This window comes from Vipera berus (assembly GCF_964194415.1).
Source record: "Vipera berus genome assembly, chromosome: 3".
NCBI lineage: Eukaryota > Metazoa > Chordata > Lepidosauria > Squamata > Viperidae > Vipera > Vipera berus.
The window spans coordinates 163384394-163398824 of record NC_138204.1 but is presented as its reverse complement, the minus strand read 5'-3'; the positions used below and the strand labels follow the sequence as shown (position 1 = coordinate 163398824).

General features: G+C 39.5%; 1 protein-coding gene across 5 annotated transcripts in view; it reads left to right on the top strand.

Annotated features, from left to right (window-relative positions):
* Positions 1 to 10216, top strand: part of LDLRAD4 (low density lipoprotein receptor class A domain containing 4) — a 294973-nt gene extending 284757 nt beyond the window's left edge. For all 5 annotated transcript variants that reach the window (XM_081324425.1, XM_081324424.1, XM_081324428.1 and 2 more), the window contains 2 exons: positions 6319 to 6372; positions 6867 to 10216. In XM_081324425.1, the coding sequence (XP_081180551.1) occupies positions 6319 to 6372; positions 6867 to 7409 (597 nt within the window). In that variant the 3' untranslated portion in view covers positions 7410 to 10216. The remainder of the gene's footprint in view (positions 1 to 6318; positions 6373 to 6866) is intronic.
* The last annotated feature ends 4215 nt before the right edge of the window (positions 10217 to 14431 follow it).

The following is a 14431-nucleotide window of genomic DNA, read 5'->3' as shown; positions in this document are numbered from 1 at the left end:
GAGTGGACTGATGTTGGATAATGAAATGTCTGCAAGAAAACAACCAAGCTTAGAGAGCACCAAGGATCCATCATTTCAACCCTGAGCTACAAATATTCTTCATATAAGTTTGAATTCACTTTCACATTATTTATTTATATATATTTATAACATTTGTTTGCCGCCCATCTCGTATCCATGGATACGAGATGTAGACATTCATGGCATTTCTAGTATTATATAAGCACAATAACTGAACAACCATTGCATTTCTAATAATTAAGCCATAATTGTATTCCCACTGATTATAATTAAAAATTGGATCCAGATCCTAGACAAAGAGAGTACATTGACAAAGTGCTATGTATATTGAAGCAGACTTTTTATTTGTACACATTTTTTGTGAGGGTAATTTTGTTAATTGTGTCCCAGTTGGAATGTTTTATAGTTCGTAGCAAGTTTATAGCTTCAGGGAATGGGGTCTTAACTCAAAGATTCTTCGGCCAAATAAACATTAAGTGAAGATGCTGAGTTAGGGTATTCAGTGGAATGAAGCACTTGCTTCAGTGCTTTCTTGGCGGTGGGTGCAAAGATTAAAGCTCCTTTATTTAAAATTATGTCATCTTTTAAACATGTAAATAGCTTAAACCCTTTGACTATTTTATGTCTGCATGGTAGTTATAAAGAAATTTGAGACACAGAAGAGATGGAAGCATATAATACTATGAGCTCTTTATAATAACTTTATTCATATAGATTGAGTTCCACAGTAACTAGGTCAGAAATGTTGCATGATTAGGATTTTGCATATGAAATTCTTGTTATTGCTGACACCACCCACCCCTCCTTGTTGCTGCTTTCTATAGGTTTTTTTTAGATGTATAACTTAGAAAAGCAAAATTCCAGAAACACTTTCATACTCTTAAGAAGATACAAGGGCCAACTCCACTTGTAACAAACATGACCTGCCAATACGTTTTTAATGCCATCCCCATGACATTATGTCCATCTGTTCTCATGAGTAAGACAGATTAGCAGTACAAGTTTTAAAGTAATATATTTTGCTATATTCTGCATCAATTAAGGGCAGCCACAAAATGCAAAAAAAAATCATGCTTAGTTCAGTGACATTCAGATGACAGTACTGACTTGAGAGAATGCTGATAGGTGCAGGATAGGAATCAGCAGTGGGGACTGCTAATTGTAGATTGATTTACTTTTAGTAGACAGCATTTCAGTTCAGCAGTGGAGAAAGATCTATAGCCTTGTTAGAAAAACAAGCTGTGTTTTGTTTGTGTATATGTGTATTTGAGGGTAAGTTGCAAAAGTAGTGTAATTTAAGTAGATGATGTTAAACTAGATAATATCAAAAGTGTATGCAAAGTAGGTCAGTAGAACTAAACACAGCATATAGTGAATATCACCTTGTCTCTGTAATCGTGCTACACACCTTATTGAAGAGGCAGTCCTTAGGATCTTCGATGAAGCTTCGGAATAACTTTATTGTCACTTTGAATCAGCATACATCAAAATGAAATTTTGTTGCATAAAGCTCTCAGGCCCCTGAGCTCAGGCTAGTGTACTTTAATGCCAGGTCCATTGTGAATAAGGCTCCCCTCGTTCGGGATCTGATCGAGGAGGAATGCGCGGACCTGGCATGCATTACGGAAACCTGGTTGGACCCAGAGGGAGGTGTCCCTCTGACTGAACATTGCCCTCCAGGTTTCTGTGTGCTTCACCGGCCTCGGGCTCAGGGCAGGGGTGGGGGGGTGGCGGTGGTTATACGGGAGACCTTATGTCCGTGGGAGGCCACTGTCGTACAGATAGTTGGGTGTGAGTCACTCCTCCTGAGGTGCGGCCCTGGGGCTCAGTTGGGCCTGTTGCTAATGTACCTGGCGCCCAGCTGCATGGCAACGGCCCTGCCCGAGCTTCTCGACGCCCTCTCAGGGTTGGCGGTTGAGTTTCCCAGACTTATAGTTCTGGGGGACTTTAACCTGCCTTCCCTGGGGGGGGGTCATCAGAGTTGGCTCGGGAGATCATGGCCTCCATGACAGCCATGGACCTGACCCAAATAATTCAGGGTCCGACTCATGGAGGGGGTCACACACTCGACCTTGTCTTCTTATCTGGACGGTGGTTTGATGATCTGGGAGGGGGTTCGCCAACTATTGTCCCCCTGTCATGGACCGATCATTATCTCCTGCGGTTGGTCTTCCGCTTTGCCACCCCTTGCCGCTGGGCTGCGGAGCCGACCAGGTGGTTCCGCCCCAGGCGCCTAATGGATCCGGAACGGTTCCAGACGGCACTTGGGTCTATACCTATCTCCCTCACAGCCCGGCTGACGCCTTGGTGGATGCCTGGGAAAGGGCGGCCACCGAGGCGCTCGACCTTGTTGTACCCTTGCGACCCCTGACCCGGCACAGATCCCGTTGGGCTCCATGGTTTTCTGTGGAGCTCCGGGAGATGAAGCGCCGGAGACGGGGTCTGGAGAGCTGTTGGAGATCCAGTCGGTCTGAATCTGATCGATTGCTGTTAAGAACCTCAACGAGGTCTTATCTCGCCATGATGTAGGCAGCGAAGTCTAACTACTTCGCTGCCTTCATCGCTTCCGCAGATAATCGCCCGGCCGCCCTGTTTAGGGTCACTCCCTCCCTCCTTAATCAGGAGGTGAGGAAGGAGACCTTGCAGGGGCGGGCCGAGGAGTTTAGTCAGCATCTGATGGATAAAATCGCTCAGATCCGGGCCGGTCTGGACTCCAACTGGGCAGAGTCGGACGGGGAGACGAGCGGTCTTGGAAATATTATCTGGGATGAATTCAATCCTGTGACTCCGGAAGAGTTGGACAGGATCATGGGGAGGCTGAGTTCCACCACGTGTTGGACCCGTGGCTGGTGTATGCAGCTCGGGAGGGGACACGAGGCTGGATCCATGCAGTAATAACTGCTTCTTTGAGGGACGGTAGCTTCCCTGCCGCCTCCTCAAGAAGCCTGTCCTGGTTCCAGCTGTTTTGAACAACTATCGTCCTGTCTCCAACCTTCGCATGGTGGCACATCAGTTCCCTCTGTTCCTGGAGGAAACTGACTACCGGGACCTGTACCAATCGGGCTTCAGGCCTGGGTACAGCATGGAGACAGCATTGGTCGCGCTGCTGAATGATCTCTGGTGGGCTCGGGACGGGTTGTTCCTCTGTCTTAGTCCTATTAGACCTCTCAGCAGCTTTTGATACCATCGACCATGGTATCTTGCTGCAGTGTCTCAGGGGGTTGGGAGTGGGGGCACTGTTTTACAGTGGTTCTCCTCCTACCTCCTGGGCCGCTCGCAGTCGGTGTTGGCAGGAGGGCAGAGGTCGGCCCCGAGGCCTCTCGTTTGTGGAGTTCCTCAGGGGTCGGTCCTCTCTCCCCTCTTATTCAACATCTATATGAAGCCGCTGGGTGAGATCATTTGTGGTTTTGGGGTGGGGTATCATCAGTATGCTGATGATACCCAGCTTTTTCTCTCCACCCCAAACCAATCCAGTGATGCCCTCGACGTGATGTCCCGTTGCCTGGAGGCGGTCCGGGTCTGGATGGGGAGAAACAGGCTTCGACTTAATCCCGCCAAGACTGAGTGGCTGTGCATACCGGCATCTCGGATTAACCAGTCTATTCCATCGTTAACTATGGGGGGTGAGGTGTTATCCCCCGTAGATAGGGCCCGCAACTTGGGCATCCTCCTGGACTCACAGCTCAGTTTGGAAGATCATATAGAAGCCGTGGCCAGGGGGGCTTTTGCCCAGGTTCGCCTGGTGTGCCGGTTGCGGCCCTATCTGGACCGAGACGCCCTACGTACAGTCACTCATGCGCTTGTGACCTCCCGGATAGACTACTGCAATGCTCTCTACATGGGGCTGCCCTTGAGGACCACTCGGAGGCTTCAGTTGGTGCAGAATGCGGCCGCGCTAGTTGTGATGGGGGTTTCCCGATACTCCCATGTAATGCCTCTTCTCCGCGAGCTGCTTTGGCTTCCAGTTGCCCTCCGGGTGAGATTCAAGGTGCTGGTGATGTCCTATAAAGCCCTAAATGGCATGGGTCCGGATTATCTTCGGGAGCACCTGCTGCCAGCATCAACTTCCCATCGTCCTCTGCGCTCCCACAGGGAGGGCCTCCTCAGGGTGCCGCCGGTCTGGGAGTGCCGGCTGGCAGCCCCCAGGGGGAGAGCGTTCTCTGTGGGCACGCCTGCCCTTTGGAATTAGCTGCCTGTGGAACTCCGGATGGCCCCCGACCTTCGCTCATTTTGCCAGGACCTAAAAACTTGGCTATTCGAGCTTGCCAGCCTGGACTGAGGGTTTTTGGGTTAAGGTTTTAATTTTTAATTATTTGGGGGCTATTTAATTTAATTTTATTTTAACCTGTATATATTGTATTGTTTTAATTTTGCCCTGTAAACCGCCCTGAGTCCCTCGGGAAAAAGGCGGTATATAAAAATCGAAATAAATAAATAAAGGGTCACCACCTCTGATATACACTCCTTGTTCGTGGCCAGGTCAAGTTTTAGAACATCCATTTTAGTCTCTAGGGAGCGAACGATGGCAAAAATGGAGCTCCATGTGGATTAGCCCTCAAATTAGCTTGTATTCCTGCAGAACAACCTCACCTCCTTTTCTTTTTCTGATCCTGTCTCTTCCACCTTTTCCTGAAAGGGGCCTTTCTCCTTTTCGCCCCTGGAGCAGGCTGCTGCCTCCATCTCCTCCAAAAGCCTCTCTCCCTTCCTTTGGGCCTGCCGATAGCTCATCCAGTTCCTTTGCACCATAAGCCCTGGGACCTCTCCTCCTCTGCCTTCTTCAGAAACAGCCCTGATTTGCAATAGAATCCGTCACTGTGCCAGCAGTCAGATCTTGTTGCCGGTAGAACAATTTCAAACAGTGCAAACTACTTTTAATGGTCTTACCAACAGTTCCGAAACAGCTAAAAACTCGCCATACCAGCAAAGATTGTCGGTTGTATGTTAGCTTAGTTCCACTCTGTTGCTCAGACACATTAAAACCTTCCCGATTATCTGGCCTATATCCCTTATATCCCTCCAAAAACTTTTCACCTTCGAGAGCCAATGCAGCCGCAGCCGATCCAGGTGCCGACATCTTAGTTTGCAGAAGATCTTATTCTCATGATCTTTATGACTTAATCCTCTGCCCAAGCCTCTATTACAGTGTAGGTTCCACCTTACAGTACATGGGAAAATTCATATGTAGAGGAATTGTGCTTGCGGCAAACAATTGTCCTGAAACCTGTCGTACTCATTAATTCAATTATTATTGTTTAATAAATTTATTGCACAGCAGAATTTACAGTCCAATCATATTGGAAGGGAGGGATCCCTGTTCTAAAATAGTCTTATAATCCAGGGTTGTGAACTTAAAGGAAGCTTTTTTCCCCTTCTGTGAAGCAACATTCCCACAAGGATTAGATCAGCATCAATCCTATGGTATTTAGGAAAGTCATTGAGACCCAGCTATTCTAGGAGTTATTTAGGAACTAGTTAGAAAAATGAAATCAAGTGCTCGTGCATGTATACACTCACACACACACACACACACACACACACCACACACACAAATTAAATGATACTTTATCTTAGTGCTTAGTTAAATTATGTTATACTTTCTGTTTTGCTACCTTATTTGGGGATTGGAATGTGCAGTGTTTATAGTCAGTTGCAACTGAATTATGTTATGAGTTTGTGTAAGAAATAAAAATGAAGTGTATGGATTTAGCATCATAGGCCTTAGATCAAAACACACTACAAAATCAGCCCCAAGCTATTATGGCACAAAGTAAGAAAAAAGTCCAAAATGTGTATGCTTCAGTAGAGATACACTAATGTTGAAGTTTAGGTAATCCTCAAGTTATGACAGTAACTAACGCTGGCAATTACAGTCGTAATTCATGATGGTTATAAAGCAGGTCACCATGCCACCAGACATGATTTTAAGACCTTTTCCACAGTAGTTTTTAAGTGATGGTAATTGAGCAAATCCATTGATCATTATAGGGCTTTTTTTTTGCTGAAAACCAGAAATAAACATTATTTTTCAGAAAAACTGTCATAAATTATGGTGACATGACCACAGGGTGCTGCAAATGACCGCAAATGTAGACAAGATGCTGAGCATCCAAAATGTGGTCATGTGGCCATAAGAGGGGCTGACATCAGAACTCCAAAACCAAGTTTAGCTTTTTGGAGGTCCGTCAGGACTTCAAACAGTCATTAAGTGACTGGTGATAAGTTGAGGACTACCTGTAAAACACATAAGTGGCATGTAGCTCTTAAATGCTAAAGCTTTTTTTCCCCTTTGTGTCCTAGGAGGGGTGTCTGTGGCCTTCTGACAGTTCATCTTCTCGACAGGGACCTTCAGAGGTAAGCCTCAGGGAGCACAAGAGGTTTCTTCTTATTTTGAAATTTCATTTTTTTTCTAATTAGGTGGGGAAACAATGTAGTATGGAAGTCACATGTGGCATTGTGGCAATTATGTTGCTGCTCTTGACTGTAAATATACAGATTTCAGAATTAGAAAGCATTATGGAAGGAAAAGGAAGTTCATACCTGTGGTGACACATTTACCTGAGCTTCAGTTTCCCTGTGATACTGTATTGATAAATACTATGAAAAGTACATGAAAGATTGCATATGTTTATGCTTTCTTAAGGAATTATTCTGATTTTAGGTAATTTTGTAAAGCAATATAATACGGTCTCCAAAGGAATCTTTTTTCCCTCTGAAATTGTTTCAACACCAAATTGGATTTTGTGTGTGTGTGTGTGTGTGTGTGTGTGTGTGCGCGCGTGCACAATATTACATGCATTTCTGAATATTTTTTTAGGTTTGACTATACCGATTGCTTTACATTGCAGATTATGTATGCCCCACGTTCCAGGGACAGATTTACTGCTCCATCTTTTCTGCAGAGGGAACATTTCAGTCGCTTCCAGCCAACTTATCCATATGTGCAGCACGAGATTGATCTGCCTCCTACAATCTCTCTTTCTGATGGTGAAGAGCCACCACCATACCAGGGGCCATGCACTCTGCAGCTTCGGGATCCAGAACAACAGATGGAACTTAACAGAGAATCCGTGAGGGCACCTCCGAACAGAACTGTATTTGACAGCGATTTGATAGATGTTTCAGTATACAATGCGGGCCCTTGCCCACCAAGCAGCAATTCGGGAATAAGTGCAACCAATTATAGCTCTAATGGAAGGATGGAAGGACCACCCCCAACTTACAGTGAGGTCATGGGGCATTATCCAGGTTCCTCTTTTTTCCACCACCAGCAAAGCAACGCGCCTTCTTCGTCACAGAGGGGGAGCAGACTTCAGTTTCAGCAGAACAATTCAGAGAGCACAATAGTCCCTACTGAAAGCAAAGACAGGAAACCAGGAAACTTTGTCTAGTTTCTTTTTCCATGTGCACTTGAAGAGAGACGGGAGAATCAAACAGGAGCATAAGGGAAGCTTCTATGCCCCTGTGCACAATGTTGTTAAAAGTTTCACGTGACACAATTTAGTAAAAACCAAACGTACAAAGCTGTTCTTTATTTCCAGTTCCTTTAAGGGGGAATTGCATGAAAATTGTTTTGAAATAATTGCAACCTTCCATTCAGTTTGGCCATGAGCAGTGTTTTTTTAAAAAAATATATTATTTTTTTAATAACGTATTTGAATTATTTAATTTTAAGAAATAACTTAGGCACAGAGACATGCCTCGATTGGCCTGTTTTATAGTAAGTTAAAGGCTAAAAGAGGAGAATTAAGAAAGATGACTAGCTAAATGGGGGCAAAATTGGCCAGTTTGCTTTCCCTCCCTTCTCCCAGAATATATAATTCTTTTTTTCCTGTTACCACATTTATGTTGTGTGCCAAGTTTTTTTTTAAAAAAAAACAACTAAATGAATACAAGGAGTTAATTTGTGTTGTGATACTAGTGTGTTAAATTTGCACTATCTTTCATGTTTTAAATATCTACGAGGGAACTGTTTTACCTTAGGTTCTTCTATAAGGTCTCTTTTTACCTGTGCAAAGGTTATTAGCCCCCCAGGACTCTATTTGCCCAGGCCTCTATTGATGATCCCCATTTTGGGGGAATACAGATTTAAATAGGTTTCTTATCATTTTACATAACTGAGAATAAATGATAGAAGACATTTTAACACGTTACTGTTTGCAATAATTTTGCATTTAAATAGGGTATGAGCAAATTGTCTTAGAAATTTATAGGTGGAAGAAAGCAAATGTGAAAATACAGCAGCACCTTCGTTAGGTGGTTTTAGCTATAAGCCATTTGTTTCACTAGAACAGATTAAAATGCCACATTTACTTTTTTTTTTGTAACTACAGCTATATCTTAACTGCTTGTCACCCTTCTTTTTACACAATTCAGTGTCAGCAGTACTTAAAAGCTTTTGCAAATTTTTATCTTCAGTGTAGTCCATAATATATTCAGTCATATAGCCTTACATCATACAATAAATGATTTTAAAAGTACAACATGGATTCTGCTGTTAAATTATAATTTTGTTGTTTTAATATTAGTTTTTGTGTTTTACTTTCTAAAGACAGTGATCTATTCTCAGTCTGTATTTCTTAGCTGATGATGTGGGAATAATTGCAGAATGCTACCAGGAACTGCTTCAGATTATTAATCGGTTTTACAATTGGTTAATGTTGTTCTTCTGCATCAAGCTGATTTATATCTATTGTGCAAGCAATCATATAATGTTTTAGATCTTCTTTTATTAATTGACATTTCTTATCCTTTTGAATGCTACATTAGTACTACTCCAGTTTTTAGACTTGGACTCAAGTATTCCAGCAACTTTGATCTGTTTTGGAATCCTAGGTCATTGGCTTTTATGCTTGGTCATATGTTTTTTAGTAAATCGAAAGAGTTTTGAAGGAAATTGTTTTCAATTCAAAAGCACAGCTAAAGCACAACAGGCACTTCAAATATGGTTAGCAAATGAACGTTAAGAGAGAAAAAAAACTAGAGTACTAGTATTCTGGGCAAAATTGCAGTTGCACACAAGTTTCCTTCAAATTTCCCTTTTCTATGGTTTTTATAGGCAACATTTTCCTAATTGAAATAGTGTAACAAGTACATCAGCTGCACTCTAGTAATGTACTGTATTGATACCTTTGTTCTGTTTGCAGAATTTTTTCTCTTACTGGAGGACTTCTATAAACTGAAGTAAGTTACACTAAAATCTGGAATCTGAACTCATTTTCTGATCTATGCAGTTTTTATGCCAAAATAGCATGTGTGGTGGATGTGTGTTTTAATTCCATATCTGGAAGCTTTCATGAATCTTAAAATGGCTTCTGAACTTGATGATTAGCTTGAAAAAATCCTTAAATAACAATTCTGTTCTAAAGATAGAATCCTGTTTTTGTAATTGGCTAGAATCTGTTTATGTCATTATGTAGCCATGGATTAGAAACTATTTTTCTGATCCTTGTAATCTGTGCTGATTCATATATCTGTCATGTGATAACTGTAAACACACTGTGAAACAGCCATTACAAGTTGGCATCTTCAAAGTTCTCATATTTGGTGAACACTTTCCTTGTGAATTTTTAATATTCTTTGGTGTTGCCCCTTTAAAGAAGTGAGACTGATGTTCAGTGAATCTATTTTTTGAAACCCTGATTTCCAAATGAAATTTCTCTGAACTAAAACTCAGAATGACATAGTCATATATATGGCATATTTTAAATTATAACATGGGTTTAGCTGAGAGAGCAAAAGAACAAAACTCATGGTTAATACAGTATAGTTATAAAAAAAATTCATTGTATGAGTGGATAATTAATCACCCCTACTTTTTGACTTTGGAAGTTGTCAGTCTTAACTGGAAACTTGAATATGTGGATAGGAAGTGGGTGTAGTGATTAAACTGCTTGAAATTGAATTTTATGTACTTTTTATTTAAAATGCTATTTCATAAAAAGTAATTTTATTTGACGTTAAACCCAATTTTAATTTAAGCACTCTTAACTTTAAGATTATTACTAAAAAACTCCCTCAAACTGCTAAACTATTTTTTTATTTTATTTTCCAAATGTTTTATTATTTTGGTCCTGTTATTGCTGACAGCTCTGGATAGTTCTTGTATTAGGGTTCAGAATGTGCTGCAATGTGTAGGAACAGATGCTTACTTTAGAAATGAGCCTCTCCTTATGCAATGTAATTCCTGGAGCTTGCTTTAAATAATGCCATCTTAGAAAAGTGCCATTACAATTTCAGTAGGTTGATTTGATGTTTCTTTTATTCCCTTTTTCCTTCCAACTCTCTTTTGAACCTGCACCTCTGTATTATCATCTTCTACTACTGTCATATTTATATTTCCCAGAAATGTTGTTTGAAAGCTTTATCTCAAATTCATATGAAAGCAGTTTGCTTGAGAGTTAGAATGAGAATTACTGGAGAGCTTAGAAATACATTAATTCTAAAGTGATGCTTCAGAAATGATATTTCAAATGGCAAATATTTTTAATGAGAGGTTCATAAGAATGGAGTATTTGGGGTTTTTAAAGGTCGAAATTAATTGTTCCTCTTTTAATGGTGAAAATGCTATCAGCTTAAACCTGAAACTGAATTACTGCTTCGGGATCCAGATTAAACGTTATGGAAGTATCAGTTGTAGTGATAAGCCTTATGAAAATATTTTGTAAGGTGGAGCATCAAATGGCAGCCTCCCTACATCAATATTCATCTTACTAAAAGTTGATAAGTTATTGCAGTAGGAAATGCCATACTTTTCTGCAACCTAGCAGTCAAAATAGAGTAGTATTGTCCTTTTATGACCCTTTCAAAACTGATTGTCTAATAATCAGTTGGCCTTGTCAGGGGCTAGCAGTGCCTAACATGAAAGCCACATATACATGATAAAATTATTGTATAAAAGTTAATTTCATGTCTTGCATTTTTTTCAAGAAGGAGCAACTTTTATACACAAACCAGCCTGTGAGAAAAAGACCAGCAGTTTATTCAAAATTGTATATATTACTAATTTTTATAACCTATATATGCAAGGCAGAATTAATCCCAATTTTTGAAAAATGCAGTCCATGAAAATTTTCTTTTGATACCTAATTACAACTGTATGCAGCTCTGAACCATCTAAATATTAAAGGCTATAAATAAGTTATGTATGTGTGTAATGCACAAACGTATACACAAAAACTCTTTTTTACTTAGGTCATCTTTTAATTAAGATAGATGGTCTTGCTTAACCCATGATTAATTGCTGTTTATTATCAGGTTAGAATCCAGTTAGATATTCTTAACAATTTTTTTGATCAAATAAAAAAATTCTTAGTATAACTTCTCTGTATTTAAAGACTGCACACGCAGGGATTAGAGAATTAACATGGACGCTTTCTTAATTAACAAAGTTTATTATTTCATCTGTTCTGAAACCTTTGTTTCCTTAAGAATGTCCTCATTGTGTACAGTATATTTGGTTATGATCTCAGAAATCTAGCTGTAACCTCAAAAATTCTCCACTTGCCAAAAAAGTTATACAGAAATAAATGGCTTTAATCTAAATTTAAACCACACAATTAAAGCCCATCTCCTCTCGCTTTTTTTCCTTTTTCAGTGGGGATTACTTGTAGCAATCTGTGTATGGCTATGCAGCAATAAGTCCTGTGGTTTAGTCTGATATATTGTAACCACATACAGACTAGCAACCTAAATGTTCTAAATTAAGTCTCATTAACTCAATTTGTCATCCTATATGCACATTTCCAAGAATTAGTCCACATGTTTGTTGCGTATGAAACACTGCAATGTGCATTATACATTTAGTTTCTAGCTTTTAGTATCCTTGTGCAACACAGGTATAGACACTGGATTCTTTCTCTGCATCCTTTATGTTCAGATACTTAGCATATTAAACAGCATAACGTTGAGGAAGTAAGAGAAATAGTTTTATGTGCGAGGTTTAAGGTATTTGTGAAGTAAATTTGGTTAGCTTTCACTGTTCAAACGTACTTTCCAAAGGCATGTGGCATCCTTCTAAACATTACAGGGGAAATGATTATTAAACTCAAGAAAACAAATACGAATCACAGTTGCAGGCAACTTCTCTGAGATTGTGATATTAAAGGACAATTAAGTGGACAATTTGTATTTACAAGCTAACACTTTTGAACAAACCCTTTAATCTCTTTAATATCAAAAACTACAATTGTCATGAAGGCATGCTTGATTATACTTATGCCCAAAGGTTTGGGCAGAAAAAGGTTTTTGTAGTGTTTATTAAGATGTGTTACTGCTGATATAGAAAGGAAATCAACCTGTTAAGGATACTCGGAAACAAAAAAATTACCTGTTGCGTATTTAAATCCATAAGTACTTAATTTGACCCCATGGAAGCAGAGAAATTGCAAGGGCAAATGACTTAATAACCATTTCCAAGAATTATTGGAGATGAGATTTATTTGTATGTAACAGAACACAACAGTGTTAACATATTGTTCTACATATCTAAACTGAAAACCAAAACTATCTTGCAATTTTCTACATTGAAACCCTGATTGTATTGAAAAGTGAGTCCGGTATAACAATAAATATAAACATTATGCTCTGAGACCATTTTTGGGGAAAGAAGAGACAATTTATCATAATTCCAAAGATAGATTTTTCAGGACCGTTATCCCTAATTTTTGCAAGGTGAGAGTTTGAAATTTCTGTATTGGGAACAGATATATTTTAATTCTGAAATATGTTTGTGACTAAGGGCAAAACTGCATGTTTCTTTTAACTGGGTAATTTTTATTTCGTCTAATTAAACAGTACATGGATATTTTGCAGTATTACTTGGGTTGGGGAAAGAGAGGCATGTATCTGCAAGATACTAAGGAATTGTATTAATTCTGTGTTAAATAGACAAAGGTGAGAAATTCTAAATGAATGGCTTGGGGCCTAATGTATTGTTTCTGAAGTGGGGATGGTACATACTCCACCTCTCCATGTGGCAATCACCTCATATATGTGGCAATCGCAGCCCAGGCGTATAATCTCTTAAACTGTGAGATGATTCTGTATCAGTTATATTTTTTACTTTTTTCAAAATTACGCTGTGGTGATCTTGGGATTTTTCTGCCAAGACACTAAATCCTGCCTATTTAACATAAAACTCTGCAGAGTTTGTTCTGTATTCTGTTTTGTAAATTAATGAATACTCTATTTAAATACTCATATTACTCTTTATATGAAGAACTTAAAGAGGATATTACTCAGTTCATACTTCAATTCAGTGAACAAATAATGTAAACATTTTATAAGTAAATTGAAACTTATTCGGGGGCATTTTTCATTACAAAAATAATGATATACTGTTCAATAACTTTTCAATTTTTTATTATTACTACTTTTTTAGAAGGATCACGTTAGGGTAGTACAATGCTATTTCATATTATAAACCTGTACCTTTTGATGCAGGATGTGTTCTACAATCTGAGATGTCTAGAAAGCACCAAGCCTTCATCTTGAAGGGCTGGGGGGGGGGACAAATGAGGGTTGGGGAGATACCTAATGTTTTGAGCATTGGAGTATATATGCTGTATGAATGCTCCAGTTACCCAGCTACCTTTCCATACAACATTGGCCCTTTAGACCAATGTTTGTGACCCCTTCAGCTTGAATGCTTGAAGAACATTATTAATAGCTGCCAGAGTTGCCTCAAACTGCAAGATAGATGGCATATAAATTTAATAAATAAAATTATTGGCAAGGGAGGAGAGGTGTTGGCAGCTTAGCATATAAATAGCATACATATATTCTTCATTAGCTTAACAAATATTTTGGAACGGGTAGTATGGTCACAGGGAGTATGGATTTTCTGAGCTGTCAAGCTGTAAGTCCTACTTTAATTGCATTGCTTGTTCCTAGCAGCAACAGATCCTTGTTTTGAATGTTGTTTTATTTTAGCATTTCCTCACTTTCTCCTACATCTTAGAAAAACTGAACAAACAACATAGGTAGGGTCAATTATGTTCCCATATGTATCTCAAATATAATTAATTTTGTCTTTGGTTTTGTTTTTTACTTAGTGATAGTAAAGAAGTTGCATTTTTGGCTTTGCTAAATAAAGTGAATATGTCCCGTCTTTGGATCCGAATTATGGCATTGTGTCTATTATCTCTTTGTTAATTCCATTCTCCATTCTTTCAGCTGTGGTGAATGCTGTTCTCATAATACAATTTCAGCTGTTTACTAAGTCCATCTCGGGCAGCTCCATTGTACTATTCAGACATTTTTGATATAGAAACTACCCATTTTTATGACATTTTATAGGAAATATATCTATAGTTAAGCCCTGGAAAGTCCTTGTGCTATCTTGAAACAAATCAATCACTACACCATCAATTCTCTTTCTATGGCTAAATGGAATATGTGGCATGAAGACTTG